At 45.5% G+C, this 14,804-nt stretch overlaps 1 protein-coding gene across 2 annotated transcripts in view; it reads right to left on the bottom strand.

The window, feature by feature from the left end:
• Window positions 1–1,141: 1,141 nt before the first annotated feature.
• LOC105486443 (visinin like 1) overlaps window positions 1,142–14,804 on the bottom strand; it is a 113,685-nt gene continuing 100,022 nt past the window's right edge. For both annotated transcript variants that reach the window (XM_011749309.2, XM_011749308.2), the window contains 2 exons: window positions 8,353–8,568; window positions 1,142–2,379 (listed from right to left, as the gene is read on the bottom strand). In XM_011749309.2, the coding sequence (XP_011747611.1) occupies window positions 2,182–2,379; window positions 8,353–8,568 (414 nt within the window). In that variant the 3' untranslated portion in view covers window positions 1,142–2,181. The remainder of the gene's footprint in view (window positions 2,380–8,352; window positions 8,569–14,804) is intronic.

Here is a 14,804-nt window from a genome sequence, read left to right as displayed (position 1 = left end):
AAGGTCTTACTTCAGATGTCACCTCACCAGCCTGTGGGTAGGGCCACCAAAGTATCCCGTCTGTCTCCTCCCTGTTATCCTGCCCTGCCCTTCTTCATAGGTGTTATAATTTGGCATTTGTCTGTCTGTGTGTATTTAGTGTGTCTCCCTCACCACACAAGCATGATGTTAGGTGCACAGTAGGTGACCAGTGAAGATTTGTTATGAATGAATTACTCAGGGCCTGGTTTAACCTGGTGCCATTCTGAAGCACTCCACAGCTCCTCACCTGCCCGTCCTCACTTAGTGAGGAAGGAGTCTTGAGATGTACTGTGCCTCCCTGATCTCTCCCTGCCTGCAGTTTGGGCTCACCATGCACAAGGGTGAAGGGTATTAGGACATTCTATTCACATGTAGGACTATCTTCTCAGGGCAGAATTTTGGTTCTATCCGTGTTTCAGGTACCATTGGTGTTCTAAGTGTTTGTAATGAGGTCACCATTTCTTGTTGAATGAATAGAATCATTAGGCCCTAGTTTAGTGTTATTTAATGATCCTAAGACAAATAAAGAATGGTAAAAAATGCATTCAATAAAAAGTACTTGAATAAATAATATAGCACTAAACTGTTACTAAAGCCACTAGCTGTATGTGGCGAATTACATTTAATTACAGTATAAAATTCAGTTCCTCAGTCACGCTAGCCATACTTGAAGTGCTCAGTAGCCATACGTGCAGTTATAGCCAGTGTGCTGTGCAGATGTAGACCTTCCCATCATCAGAGAAAGTACTATTGGGCAGTGCAGTGTAAAAAACTCAGCTCTCTAGGGGCGCATGTTCTGAAAATGCAAACCTGCTTTTAGAGGTTTTGATGGAATCTCTTTTGCCTCTTTCAAGATCAAAAGAGTCAGAGTTCTATTCTGTTATTAAAAATAACTACTTCTGTGTTTTTGCCTACTTTAGATTTGGGAAGACAGACGTCTTCTTTCCTACTGACTTATGTTGGGGGACACCCGCCCGCAGCCTACCTACTGTGTGTGTACAGCTCCACATAGTTGCATTGAACATACCTACTGTGTGTGTACAGCTCCACAACGTTGCATTGAACATACCTACTGTGTGTGTACAGCTCCACATCGTTGCATTGAACATTAGCACCAAAGTCACACTGAGATAGAATTTATTGTCAGAGAATGAACATTTTTTTTCGGATGAACAAATCTGTTCTACTTTTCACATGCCGTGTTCATTGTCCCTCTTTTGGGAGCCTGGATGAAAAGCTGGAAAGTTGCTTTTTTCCCTTTTGTTGTCATTAATTCTTCAAATTCCAAAGTTGTGTATTTAAGAGTAGATTTAGTAAGTTGTTGCTAGCATCTGCTGCTATTTTAAAATTATAAAATAAGAATTAGGGGGAAAATCAATTGTTATAAATTTATTTGGGACATTTATTGCCACCACATTGGAAGCCTTTGAAAATTCAAACAGAAACCAATACACTTCCATCTTTTTTACTTCCGATAAATAATATCTTTGTGTATATGTATATATAGATAGATATGCTTAATCAATAAGTCATTTAGCAGGGATTTTACATTTTATACTGCATTCATCCAAAACAGCTCTTTCCAGATCGATAGGATGCAAATGAGGTAAGAATTAAGGCAAACCCAAAAGGCATGCAAATGTAGTACATTTATATTCACTGATAATACAAGCTCTTGTGGTGTGTGGACCAGACACAGGAGCCAAGGGTCCCTCTGTGTCTGTCCAATACTATTTTACAGGAGGGTAGTGACATAGCTTATAATTAAGTTACATTACCGTGGGGGTCTCAGTGCTACTAACATTATGTAATCAAGGAGATACGAGCATTAGCAAAACATGAACAAGAAATCATATAACTCTTTGCAGTACATTTCTGCCCAGGCTTTGGAGGAAGAGGGATTTTTATGAAATGATATTACACATATCACATTGTGGCAGGTTGTTTTGTTTTGTTTTATATATGCTTTTAAAATTCATTAGCAAATGACATTCTCATGCACACAAGTGTTTCAAACACAAGAAGCAAGTCCATTTATAGGTAGTCCAAGCAATATTTGTGTGTGTGTGTGTGTGTGTGTGGGTGTGTGTGTGTGTGTGAATAGCTGCAGACTGAATGGAACATTGAGACTTTTGTGCAGTCCATAGCACTGACATCAGCTCATTTCTGGATGTCGCACTGCAGAAGTAATACAATGGAAGGGTCGCTCTTTGCAGCTTCTTTGAATTCATCCAGTGTAATCTGGTCATCTTTGTTCTTATCCATCTTGCTGAAAATCTTGTCTACTCGCTGCTCAGGCGTCAGGCCATCCTCGTTCATTTTCATCATGATCACAGTGCCTACCATTTTGTAGATAGCCTTGTGGAAAAGAGCATTGTAGGTGATATTACCAGAAACCCAGGAGGACAGAGCATTGTAGGTGATATTACCAGAAACCCGGGAGGACAGAGCATTGTAGGTGATATTACCAGAAACCCGGGAGGACAGAGCATTGTAGGTGATATTACCAGAAACCCAGGAGGACAGAGAGCTCTTCTTGTCTCCCCTTCACCTGACTGGATCCCACCTATCCTCCAAGCCTCAGCTTCCCTTTCCCCAGAGGAGTTTCACTCCTTGTGCTCAAGTTTCTGTGACAACCCATACCATCTTCCCCATCAGAATACATCTCGCCTTTATTAAAATAACTGCTTCGTCTTCCCCACTAAAGAGTACATTCTATGGAACTAGAAACCATGTGCTCCTGCAAGTCCAGGGCTTGGTACGATGCCTGGCACATCGTAGGACTCAATAAATACTGATCAAATGAAAAAGCTTTAGCTGCTGGAACATGGGATGTGGGGCAAGGGGCAGTAGGAGGGAGGGCCAGGTGAAGTGTTGAAAGATGAAGCTGGAGAGAGGGAAATGAGAAGCAGATCACAGAGTATTTCTAGGATAGGATAAAGAATTTGACTTTATTTCAAATAACTCCTTAAATGCTACTGAATAAGAGATGACATAATCAAATATGGGTGAGTCTTGTGACCAATTGGATATAGAAGAATTTGGGGTGGCTGCCAGGTTTCTGGCTGGAGGAAGTGGTTAGAAAGGGTGGCTCAATGGTGAGATTAGAAATGATGGATTAGGAATAGGTTAAGGGAGGAACACGATGGGTTCAATTTTAAACATTCTGCATCGGCCGGGTGCGGTGGCTCAAGCCTGTAATCCCAGCACTTTGGGAGGCCGAGACGGGCGGATCACGAGGCCAGGAGATCGAGACCATCCTGGCTAACACAGTGAAACCCCGTCTCTACTAAAAAAATACAAAAAACTAGCCGGGCGAGGTGGCGGGCGCCTGTAGTCCCAGCTACTGGGGAGGCTGAGGCAGGAGAATGACGTAAACCCGGGAGGCGGAGCTTGCAGTGAGCTGAGATCCGGCCACTGTACTCCAGCCCGGGCGACAGAGTGAGACTCCGTCTCAAAAAAAACAAAACAAAACAAAACAAAACAAAAAACCATTCTGCATCTAGGTGCAGAAAACAGTCAGAAAGCCTTGGGGATTTAGGAAAAGATGAAATGTGGGGCCAACCGATTAGAAACTTAGAGTCTAGTAAGCCAACCAAGCCAGGTGTACCATTAAAGTTGAACTCTGCAAAAAGTTACTTTAGGGAGAGTTGTGGAGCAGGGACTCTGTTTATAAGTTAAAGAGTAGAGTGAGAAGATTTCAATTATCCAGGCCAACTAATTGTATACAATCAATTCTTAATATGGAATTTCCAAAGTATAAATTATTTTCTTTCTTAGAAAAGTGCCTTAAAAATAAATGCCCATCTATACAAAGACTTGCATGAGAACATTCACAACAATATTATTAATAGCCAAAATGTGGAAATGACCCAAGTGCTCATCAACTGTAAACAAATAGGATACAGCTATACAGTAAAAAGTACATACTATTTCAGCAACAGAAGACAATGAATATGCTACCACATGGATAAATCTCAAAAATTTAAAGAAGCCAGACGCAAAAGGCCATATGTGATGTGATTCCATTTGTGTCAAATGCCCAGAAAGGCAGCCAATTCCATGGAGACACAGTGATGTGTTGGTTGCCAGAGCCTGGGGTAGGAGCAGGCCTTTGGGCATAAGGGATCTAATTGGGGGAATAAAAATGTTTTACATTTACATTATGGTGATGGTTGCATATCTCTGTACATTTACTAAAAATCATTTAAGTTGTACACTTAACATGGGCGAATTTATGGTCTGTAAATTATAACTCATAAAGTTGTTTTTAGAAATGCCAATCAGAGCAAACCACTAACTAGAAAGCGCTTTATTTAACAAGTTAAAATCTCCACTGAGATAAAATATTTTGTGTGTATTTACTTTTGTAGCTAGATGGTATTGATGTATCATGGAACACTTTAAGAAAGTTGTCTCTAAAAGAGGCAGACTTTCCGAAATTTCATTTTGTGGATAATTGGTAGACAAGGTCCTGACTAGTCTAGAAGCCAGAGTGGTGCACAAGCGAAAAGCAGGGAAAGTGTACCGTGTCTGGAATTTAAAAAGAGACAAATGGTCCATCCATATGTGAGCTGCCACTCTCACCCTGGCCTTTAAAAGGTGAAATCAAAAGCCCTTACATGAGGCAATGGATATGAAGACAACAAGACAAGTGCACTATTAATAAAGTCAGGGTAATAAGAAATGTAAACACAAGAGGTCCCTCCTGAACCTCAGGAAGCAACTCTGAAAATGGCAGGATCTCAATAATTGTATCCATGATGCAGCCCTGCATTTGGGACTGTGAACACGACAACCAAGAAGGGCCGTTTCAGATGCAGACTATTACAGGTAATAATATCACGAAGGCCGGGCATGCCAGACTTGGAACTCGTTGTGAACCTGCCCCTGTGGTTCCCAGCCCTGATGGACCTGTACTGACTTGCCTTTCACTATAACTAGAAAACTGGACAAAAATAAAAGAAATAGCTGTGTTCAGACTTTAGAACTGACACTGCAAGACTGTAATTCCTAGGAGGTGGGAAACAAAGTAGATGAACCCTATGATCTCAGCCTGGAATTCCTTCCTGGACTGCAGCACAAGGAGGAGGGTCCCAAGCAGGGCTGTCTCACCGACTGGAGGAGACAGCAGTTGGAGGGGGAAGGTGAAGACAGCCAGAAGTTTCGGGGTAGAGGACCAGAGAGGAAGCTAGGCAGAGAGAAAACTTCAGCACTCTGCCTAGGAGGTCTCCTCAATGTCTGTCTGGAAACTAGGCTGCACACAGAGGCTGAAAGGCCACAAAGAAGTTTCCGAACAATAAGCTGAACAACTCTGGTGCTCACACAGGCTTGCAGAGCATTCTAGTTCTTAATGCAGAGAGCTTGCTAAATGCCTGGGCATTCGGGAGGGCTATTGTCCATTCCTCTTCTTTTTAAAGCAAAGTTTCTTGCATGAGTTTTCTATAGTCACTGTCTTTACTTCTTCCACTCCCATTCTCCTAGGCTGCTCCAACTCCTCTGAAACTATTCTCGGTGAGTTCACCTATGGCCTCCAGGTTTCCAAATCCAATTGTCAATGATTACTTTTCTTTTTTACTCCTCCTATCAATAGCGTTTGACATGATTGCACGTTCCATTCCTTCCCCGCAAAACAGTGTGTTTCCCTTCCAGGACTTCTCACTTTTCCTTTTTCACTTTGACCTTATTCACAATTCTTTCTCCATCTCCTTTACTTATTTGCCTCATGTTCTTCACCTCTAAACATCAGGTTGCCCCAGGGCCTCAGTCCTCTGGAAACCTCTTTTGTATTTATATTCTCTGTCTAGTTACACTCTGATATATCTTCTTTCACTTAAATATCTGAATAAGTATCACCACACACCGGGCTGGTTCCAACCAGCCAGAGTACAGAAACCTCACTAAATATATGAGAAAATCAATAAGAACCCCAAAATTGTCACAACTTGGTCACTGGGCTAACTTACTTCAGAAAACCTACTCTCCATCTGCTCTAAAAGCTTAAAATTATAAAGCTGCCTCAAAAAAATCACACTAATTTACATATAACTTACCTGCCTGTCAAAACTAATCTCGGCACTCTATAAATGAAGACAACAAAATACAGACACTATAGTGTAACATTCATAATGTCCAGGAACCAATAAAAATTATTACACGTATCACGAAGCAGGAAAATGTGACCCATAACCAGGTGAGAAATCAATCCATAAAAGCTCCCCATGAGAATGCTATGCTGAATAGAAGTAAGGAAGAGCTAGAAGCAATGGGGAGAAATGTGAAAGAACTAAGAGAAAGAAAAGCAGCCGCTGACAGCCAGGAGCTGGTCTGGACTGTCTGCTGACAGCCTTGGTGCTGCCGGGAGCTGGCCCGGCCCTCACACTCAGTTTTCACACCAAACATAACCAATGTCACAAAATACCAGTGACCATGATGGAGCAAGGCAAAAATAAGACCACTCTGTCATTAAATCTGAACACAGACCCAAAACACCAAGCATCTCTGCTTCCGGCTATGATGAGTGACCACTGATTCTTCACCCATTAGAGCATTGAGTCGGTGTGTGGGCCCCCCTCCTAGATACCCAATCACAGAAGTGTCCCCACTCCCTGACAGCACCCAATCCACAGTAAACCTCTGCTTCCCCAAACCCTCCCCAAATCACCCTCCCAAAGTGCAGATCCTAGAAGTCCTTTCTAACACCCTCCTGCTGAATTGCACCAAGATTCCCTCACTGCAAGCAGTAATAAACTCAACTTGTGTAAGTGTGGGTATGTCCTTGGGGACTTTGGCTGAAGGGCATTGACAAGGATTAGAGAGAAAAGTTTTGGAGAGAAAGGGATTTGGTGGCCAATGAGGGGAAATGACAAGAAGTCAAAGAAGAGAAAAAAACTTGGAAAAACCAACTCTGTAGGGACCTTATAGAGAGACCTTGGAGAGAGCCAAGTTAAGTGTGGAAGATGGACAAAAGATTAAAGAGTGAGAAAGATGAGAAAATCAAGCCACGTATTTAGAATTATTGTGCTGTATCTTTTCTGATAACCTGTTTGAAAAAATATATATTTAATTGAATGAAGGGAATACAAATAAAGAACTAAGATGTTAGTTTTCTGGGTATGTTTGAAAGGGAGTGGGCATTGAAGATAGAAGGGGAGAAGCCAACAGAGAAGAAGAGACTAAAGATGTGGAAAGAGAGGGTGTGCAAGTGAACAAGGCCAGCTTCCCAGGCAGCGGGTTGATGGGTGACTTCTCTCTGAAGCTGGGAGGAGAGTGAGAGTGCTGTGGGGACTTTGGGGCTTTGGCTTCTGTTTCTTGCAGTCATCCCATTTTCTTGTGGGGATCCATCCCGCCTGATCTCAGCTCCTGGTGTCTGGATGGGGCATCCCCCCAGACACCTGGCTCTACCTTCAGCAAGTGGTAAATTTCTCTCCTTGGTCAGAGTGGCTGGTGCAGGGGTGGGAATCCATGCTAAGACAGTCAATCAAAGGAAAGCTACTGAATCATGCATCTGCTCTTGCATGCCTGCCAGGCTCCAGGCTGGGTCTGGGTGCTGGGCATGCAGCCGTGAGGGCAGAGCCTCCTCACAGAGCTTGCATTCTGCCGTATATTCCACTGAACAAGGTAATCTGGGGCAGGGACAAACGTTGGGACAAAACCCCTCTTGGTAAGGGTTAGATTGCTTTGGTGTGGGGGTGGAGTGGGCATATTTGGGAAGGGATGTGGGAAGGAAGGCCTCTGTGGGAGGTGGGATAGGACCGGAGATGGAAGTGAAGTGAGGGAGGAGCCCCCAAAGGCCAGGGGAGGACATGCTGGGCAGAGAGAGAGGAAAACCAAGAAGACCTTCACATTGGGAGTGCAGTATGCAGGGGCTGGCGTGGCAGAGGAATCCTGGGTTACTCACAAACACGATGGGCAAAGCCTGCTTGCTGTGGAATGATCAGAACCTGGAAGGATGTCCCGGGAGCCCCTGACAGCCTCGGAACCCCACTAGGTGCAGCTGGAGTGAGGCAGAGCAGAGATATGCCAAACGCAAGAGAAGCTGAGCCCATGACATCCTTTGTGCCCAGTAAGACAGGTTCACGGGAGATCCGGTAGTGAGTGAATGGCAGATGACAATGCCACTGTCATGACAGTACGGGCCCCAAGGCTTGGTTCTGGGACCTCCACAGCACTGTGCTGCAGTGGGAACAGAAGCGGGAGAAGTCCAGGCGTGGTGTGCAGCTGGCAGGGCTCAAGCAGAGAGAGAAGGAACCACGAAGGCCCTGCACCTAGGAGGCTGCCGTGGGGTCTCCTTCTGTGCCCACCACCCGCCAACCACGCCCCAGGCCTCACCTCGATGATCTCCAGCATCTCCACTCGGGTGATCTTGCCATCACCATCCAGGTCATACATATTGAAGGCCCAGTTCAGCTTCTGCTCAAAGCTGCCCCTGGAGGTGATGGACAGAGCGCAGATGAACTCTCGGAAGTCGATGGTGCCATCGCCATTCTTGTCGAAGGTTCGGAAGGCATGCTGGGCAAACTTGGAGGCGTCTCCATAAGGGAAGAACTGCAAAGGAGAACACATGCAGTCAGGTGTTGGGAGGGGACGGAATTGGGGCGACGAGGTAGGTTCCTAATGACAGCACCACAGGTGCTCCAGGGCGTTGTTAGAGCCTCACCCATTGGAGAGCGGTTTGGCCTGACTGTCAAGGGCAGGCATTAGGGGAGGCTTTCTCACAGCAGGTACTCAGGTATAGGCACCTCATTGTTTCCTGTGGGTGAGGTTGGTGACATGTGGCTTTCAGTCGATGGGGCTTGGAGTTGGTCAACAAGCACCACCTGACGCTAGTGTTGCAGCATCTCTGCTCACTGCCCCCAGGAACAAGACTGAGGCAGACAGCAGTTTCTCTCCCCACACAGGCGGTGCTACACGAACTTCCATGTTCCTTTAGATATGAGAATCCAGCTTCATTGCTGCCCAGTAGGGCCAGAGGGAGGGTGCCTGGACCTAGTTTTTCCTGCCACCAGCCCTCGTCTTGGGCCCACACTTATCCCCTCCCTGGGTGAGGTTCCAGTTTCTGACTTCTTTTTGCAGGGATTTTTCTTTTGCAGAACAGACATTTAAAACCCATTAAAAATAGAACATGACTGGGCTTATTTTCGAGAGACATAAAGAGGTTTATTCACAGAGCCAACTGTCACCAGGGGTGTGTGGGAGGCAGAGAATGGACACAAGGAGGAAAGGGAAGAGACCACAAGGAGGGAAGGCCATAGGGAATCAGTAGGTGGTGGCCTCGGTTCCCTTGGACATAAGCCTAGGCCAGTCACAAACAGCAGGTAGTACTGATAATTAACAAGGAAGAACTGCAAAGCCCCAAATACAACCAAAAACAAACCGTGTGCTATTTTAAAGCAGAGAAGTTATGTATGTGTTTCTGGATGAAAAAATCTGGGTTCTGGGCTCTACAGACAAGCACTACAAGGTCTATAGAAGATTACTGAGGATGCTCATTGATATCCCTATTCCTTCATAAGTTTTGCCACCTGCTAAGTGGACCAGGTGAGCAGCCTTCATACAGATGGCCTCTTAGCCCACTCTGGGCTATCTGCCTCAAGGAGCCCTTGGTCCATCTTTCTCACTGTGCATCCCGCCCTGGGTCCTGCAGAGCCCTGCTGCCCACTCCTCCTGCACCTAGAAGCACATTGGAAGGTAGAAAATTTCCCTCCAGACATAAGACATACTTTAACAGAGAAGGATTCTATACATGGGGCCCAGGGAACAGCCAAGCATTCCAGGAGGAAGAAAGTACCCATTGCTTATATTTCAGTAGTACCCACTGCTAGGCACAATGACCTGTTCCAGAGACTGTTACTCTGTAACAAATCACCCCAAAAGCTAGTGGCTGAAAATGACAACAATCATTTTATTATCTCACGAAATAAACATTTGAGACCCATTTCTTTTTTTCATCAAACATATCTTTTCCTGGTTACAAAGGACAATGTTCTCTTATGTTTCCTCGTCCCCTAAACATATCTTTCATTTCTGTTATCCTTCATTTTTCATTATTCATGAAAATTCACTAAGTTCTTTTTCATGTCGGGCCCCGTCTTGGGTACTATGGTCTCAGAGGGCAGTACCTCAAGGTCTCTGTGTTCCGAGACTGCACAGTTAATGGGGGGACTTTACTCAAAACTGGCTTGGTCATGTTACTTGATAAGAACTAGAACAGAGGAGAAGGCAAAGTATTACTAAAGCTCAGAAAATGAGTGTTCATTTCAAGGAGGGAGTTGTAGAGGGAAGGGCTTTCCTTCTTTGAACAGCTCAGCATGACCCCAGCCCCTCACCCTCAATGCTACTTAGGTGCTTGGTACCTGAGGACAGGCTGCCAGGTGCTGAGTTTTGAACTAAACAATGTTGAACCTGAAAACTTCCAAATAGGCAAGTTTGCTCCTCCTGTGCCTTATGCATGAGTGGTCCTGGTCCCTTTCTAGAGGGTGCCATTTGCTGATGTGTTCATCTGCCTCGCGATTAGGGGCCTGGGTGGAGCTGGCACCTGTGAATCTGACTTGGAGTGGAGCAGAGCGAGCCCCTGGGCAGGATCCCAAGTCCCCTTAGTGCTGTTTACCCGCCAGCATTTCTATGTGCAGTTGGCATGAGACCAGTGGGCACGAAACCTCCATTCATGTAGGTTGCTGGCAGTGTAATGCTTTAACTATCTTATGTCTCACAGCCTACTTTAAGGTTAAGGGATATTTCACAGTTTTATCTAAAAATAGCCGGGCATCTTAGGTCAGAATATTAAAAATTAATTTAGGTCTAAAAAACCTTGAGAGAAAAATCAATGGTAAATTTTGAGCTATAAAAGTTACATATGCCTTGCAGAAGGTCTGTATACTGACTTTTACAGCCAACATGTTTACTTTAGAACTGAGTGTGTACTCAAGAGCCCTCAAATTTCTGGAGGGGTTATTTCCTTTAGGAAATTTATCCTATCATGTTCTGAGTGCTTTGAGTTTTTCTAACTAGGAAAATGCTCCTTATTTTGACAAGATAATTCAACTCTAGATGGATCATCACAGAGAAACGAAGCCGCATTCTCTTCAATTTCTGTAGGAAGAAGTCAGGGTCTTGAACTCAGATTTACTTTTCTCGGAGGACAACAGGGCCTGAAAAGCACAGTATTTTTCTTTTTTTGCATACTCTTGCTCAATTTCTTTTTAACTCAATGTATTTTGCTTGAACTCTAGTATTAAATTTTGACATGGAAGTAATATTTGATGGCAGTAATAATCTATAAATAATATGATAGATAGGAAGAACTTCGAGGTTGAAAAATTATAAATATATATACACACTCATATGTATATGTATATACATATGTGTGTGTATTAGTGTTCTCTCACTTACTTTTCATAACAAAATCTGACATTGTACATTCCATTTTGTGGACGAGGAAGTGGAAGCCCAGAAAGGTCAAAGGCATTTGCCTAAGATTCCTGGCTGTCTGCAGCAGAGGCTGGATTTGAATGCAAATCTTTCTGACCGTTTCTGCCACACCTTGAGATTTATCTTAATCAAGTGTTAGCTGAGGAAATAAACTTAACTCCACATTTGATGAAGCAACCAAATTTGTTGCATTATGTAATTATTAGCATCCATTGCCTCTGAAGCTTGAAATTCTCTGCTCTGAGTATTTTTGCCACCTTCTGGCAGCACTTATGTACTGCAAGGAAATTACTAAGATGCTACTGAGTTACTTTCTGACTCATTCTTTAACTCAACATTGAGCAGCTGCTATGTGTCAAGGACGGTGTTAGGTGCTGGCAATAAAATAGAAGAAAGACATAGAGCATTAAGGACAGTGGGGGGAAATAAGCATTAATCAAACCACCATATAAAGAAGTATAAAATTATACTGTGATAAATTACAAGCGTATGGACCTGCGAACAAAAGTAACGGACATGATATTGTCAGTTTCAAGCTTTAAAACATTCGTGTGTGGTCCTTTCCCCCCATCCTAATATACAGGTTGCTGACAATTCATTGTTCTTCATCATAGCCGTGAGTTTCACAGTCTGAGACATCTTGGGATTACACAGACCTTGACTGCTCCCGGTTGTACTCTACACCCTGTCCCTGAACCGACCAACCCACAGAAGAAAACCCCAGGAAACACTTGAGGTATTTTCTTTCCCCAGGCAGACAACAGGAGTCTTTGCGTGGTTTAACCAGCTTCCTCCTGAACAGGGCAGGAGCTTTTCCTACAGACAGTGGGCCCCACTCTGCATTTCTTTCTTTTCAGTAATCTATCTAGTTGTGAATATCAAAATGTTTGTTTCCTCTAAGAGGTGGCGCATGAGAACCAGACACATTAGCCTCTGGGCCTCCAGGGCTCCACCCAGCGTGGGCACAGAAAGGCTGTGTGATCTACAAACACTGTGCCTCTCTCCAGTGACTAACATTTCCTCTGCACCCCCTCTCCCAGCCCTCCCCAGCACCATTGCTGCCTGGATAGCTTATCCTTCCAGAGAAAATATTGCAACATTTCCCACATGAATCTCTCCCCTCCAAAGATCCCTGGTTCACTGCCTCAATGTGATGGAGGAGGCAGCTCCCCAAGAAGTTCTCCAGCCCAACCCTTGGGTGGGGGTGGGGTGGGCACAAGCAAGGCCTTGGCCAGGACTCGCCCTTGCCCATGCAACAGCTGATGTGCTGTGTCAGGAGAGGTGGCGGCAAGGCGACTTTGGAGGATGCCTCTCTCCAGGGCTCTGCCCAAGGCCCAGCTCCTGGCTAATGCTGGGCAGCCCTCAGACCTCAGAATAGATTTCTGCCCATTAGTCTGCTGGAAATAGAGCTCATGATAGGAAACAGGGCTTCAAAACACCAGAAGAGTATTCTTGGACTGCTCCGCTGCTCACAGTCTTGGAGAGGTCTGCCACCCAGTCCCTCGTAAGACATGGTTGCTTTTCAAACACCCTCACTTGGGTCAGTTTTGTTTCTTTTGTTCTCAAATTTCAAAGGCCTATTTCGCTTGACCTGTGAACGTACAAATACAATCACCCTGCAATACAGTTGCTCCACCTCCAAGGTCATCTCCCCTTACCCTGCCGGAATTAGCCAGTGTCTTCTAGCCTGTTCTGGATGACCTGGTCTTGTACCCACCTCTTCAGGCCCTGCTGCTGAGACAGTGGTTACTGTTTCATGAGTGTCTCTCATGGAACAAGGCCCTAAGCAGGTCCTTCTCACAGGCCACCCCAGCTGATTCTTTCAGCAAGGGTAGGACTTGGAGGAGGGTCATTTTTCTGGGGTAAGTAATTGGCATGAGGTCACATCACTAAGGGGTGCAGCGGTATCAAACTCAGTGCCATCTGAGCCAAAGCCCTGGTTCTTCCCAGCACCAACTGCAGTCTCCTTCTCCTCCCACACTAGCCCTGCAGACAGACCCTCAGTCTCTCTGTTCTGGGGTCTTGACCTTCCTTGGCTACGCTGTACCTCGGAGGCTCCCTCTCCCTCATGCACTGTCAGGCTGCTCTTTGCTTTAGGCCTGCTGGGCTTGTCTACCTCCTGTGGGAGCCGCCAAGGACAGAAGCTGTTCAGATGAGCTCACCCCTAATTCCTTGCCCTGGGGGCTGAGGCCCTAACTGGGATGGTCAAGCCTTTCCAGCAGACCTCCTGCCAATGGGCAGAAGGTTAGTGATGGGGTCTCATGTGCCTTGAGATGCTGACCATATGCCTTTGAGAGGTCACTTGATATTTGGTTTTGGCTTTCAGCTCTTCACATTCATGAGGCCTCCCCCCAGGAATAGGACCTCATTGTCGTGGTACATTCATTGCTTCCTAACTTCCCCTACACTGAGGCCCTTCCATCCATCGTCACCACAGCTCCAGGGGAAACTTTGCACACCCATGTTTGGTCAAGTTTCCTTCCCACACCCGTCAATAGCATCTAATTGTTCTCAGAAGAAAGAAAAAGACTGTCTCCAGGCCTCAGAGACCTTTCTGGGTCTGGTTCCCGCCTCTGTGTCCAGCTTCGGGTACCCCTGGCTCCCTTGTCCCTGGGCCGCTTTCACTCTCTGGGGCCTTGCTGTCTCTCCCTCCCCTGCCATGGTCATGGAACCTTTGCCGTGCTGCTGCTGTTGTCTGAAAGTTCCTTTGTTGCCCTTGGCCCAGTGAACCCCTGTTCATTCTTTAGACCTTGATTTGGTCTTGGTCAGACCCCTGTTACACACATGCATGTCACTGGGTCCCCTCTTAGGGAACATTTGTTACAATTGTGAAGAAATGTTCACAGGATTGTGGATTTGTGCCCTTTTTTCCCTAGTAGACTGTAAGCTAAACGGGGCCGAGAATGACCTGGTTTTGCCATTGCTGTAATCTCTGGTGCCTGGTACGGGGCCAGGCACACAGTAGGTGCTCAGTAAACGTCTGTTAAATAAACAAGTGACTCAGCAAGCAGATCGTTTCGAGGCCTTGAAAGACAGGGCAAATCTACCCACTGACCAGTAGAAGGGTTGAAATGTGCTCTGGAAGCTGCCTGAAGCCGGCTGTGCTGCAGAAGGCTCACCACTTGGCCTGCAAGCCCGTTCACATTACTACTCAAGCAGATGACTCATGAGGAGATGAATCAGCCCAGAGCAGCACTTGCACTTAGTCACGTGGATGGGAAGAGGAGAGACATTTTCCCTTAATTAGAAATGGTGAGTCCAAAAACGGTTTCCTGCCAAAGCATTCATTCAACAGATACTCACAGAAGCCCAATTGGTGCTGGGCTCCATGCTGAGCTTTGTGAGGGCAGGAG

Source organism: Macaca nemestrina, chromosome 13, assembly GCF_043159975.1.
Source record: "Macaca nemestrina isolate mMacNem1 chromosome 13, mMacNem.hap1, whole genome shotgun sequence".
Taxonomy (NCBI): domain Eukaryota; kingdom Metazoa; phylum Chordata; class Mammalia; order Primates; family Cercopithecidae; genus Macaca; species Macaca nemestrina.
Note: the sequence above shows the minus strand (reverse complement) of the source record. Positions and strands in the feature narration are given on the sequence as shown.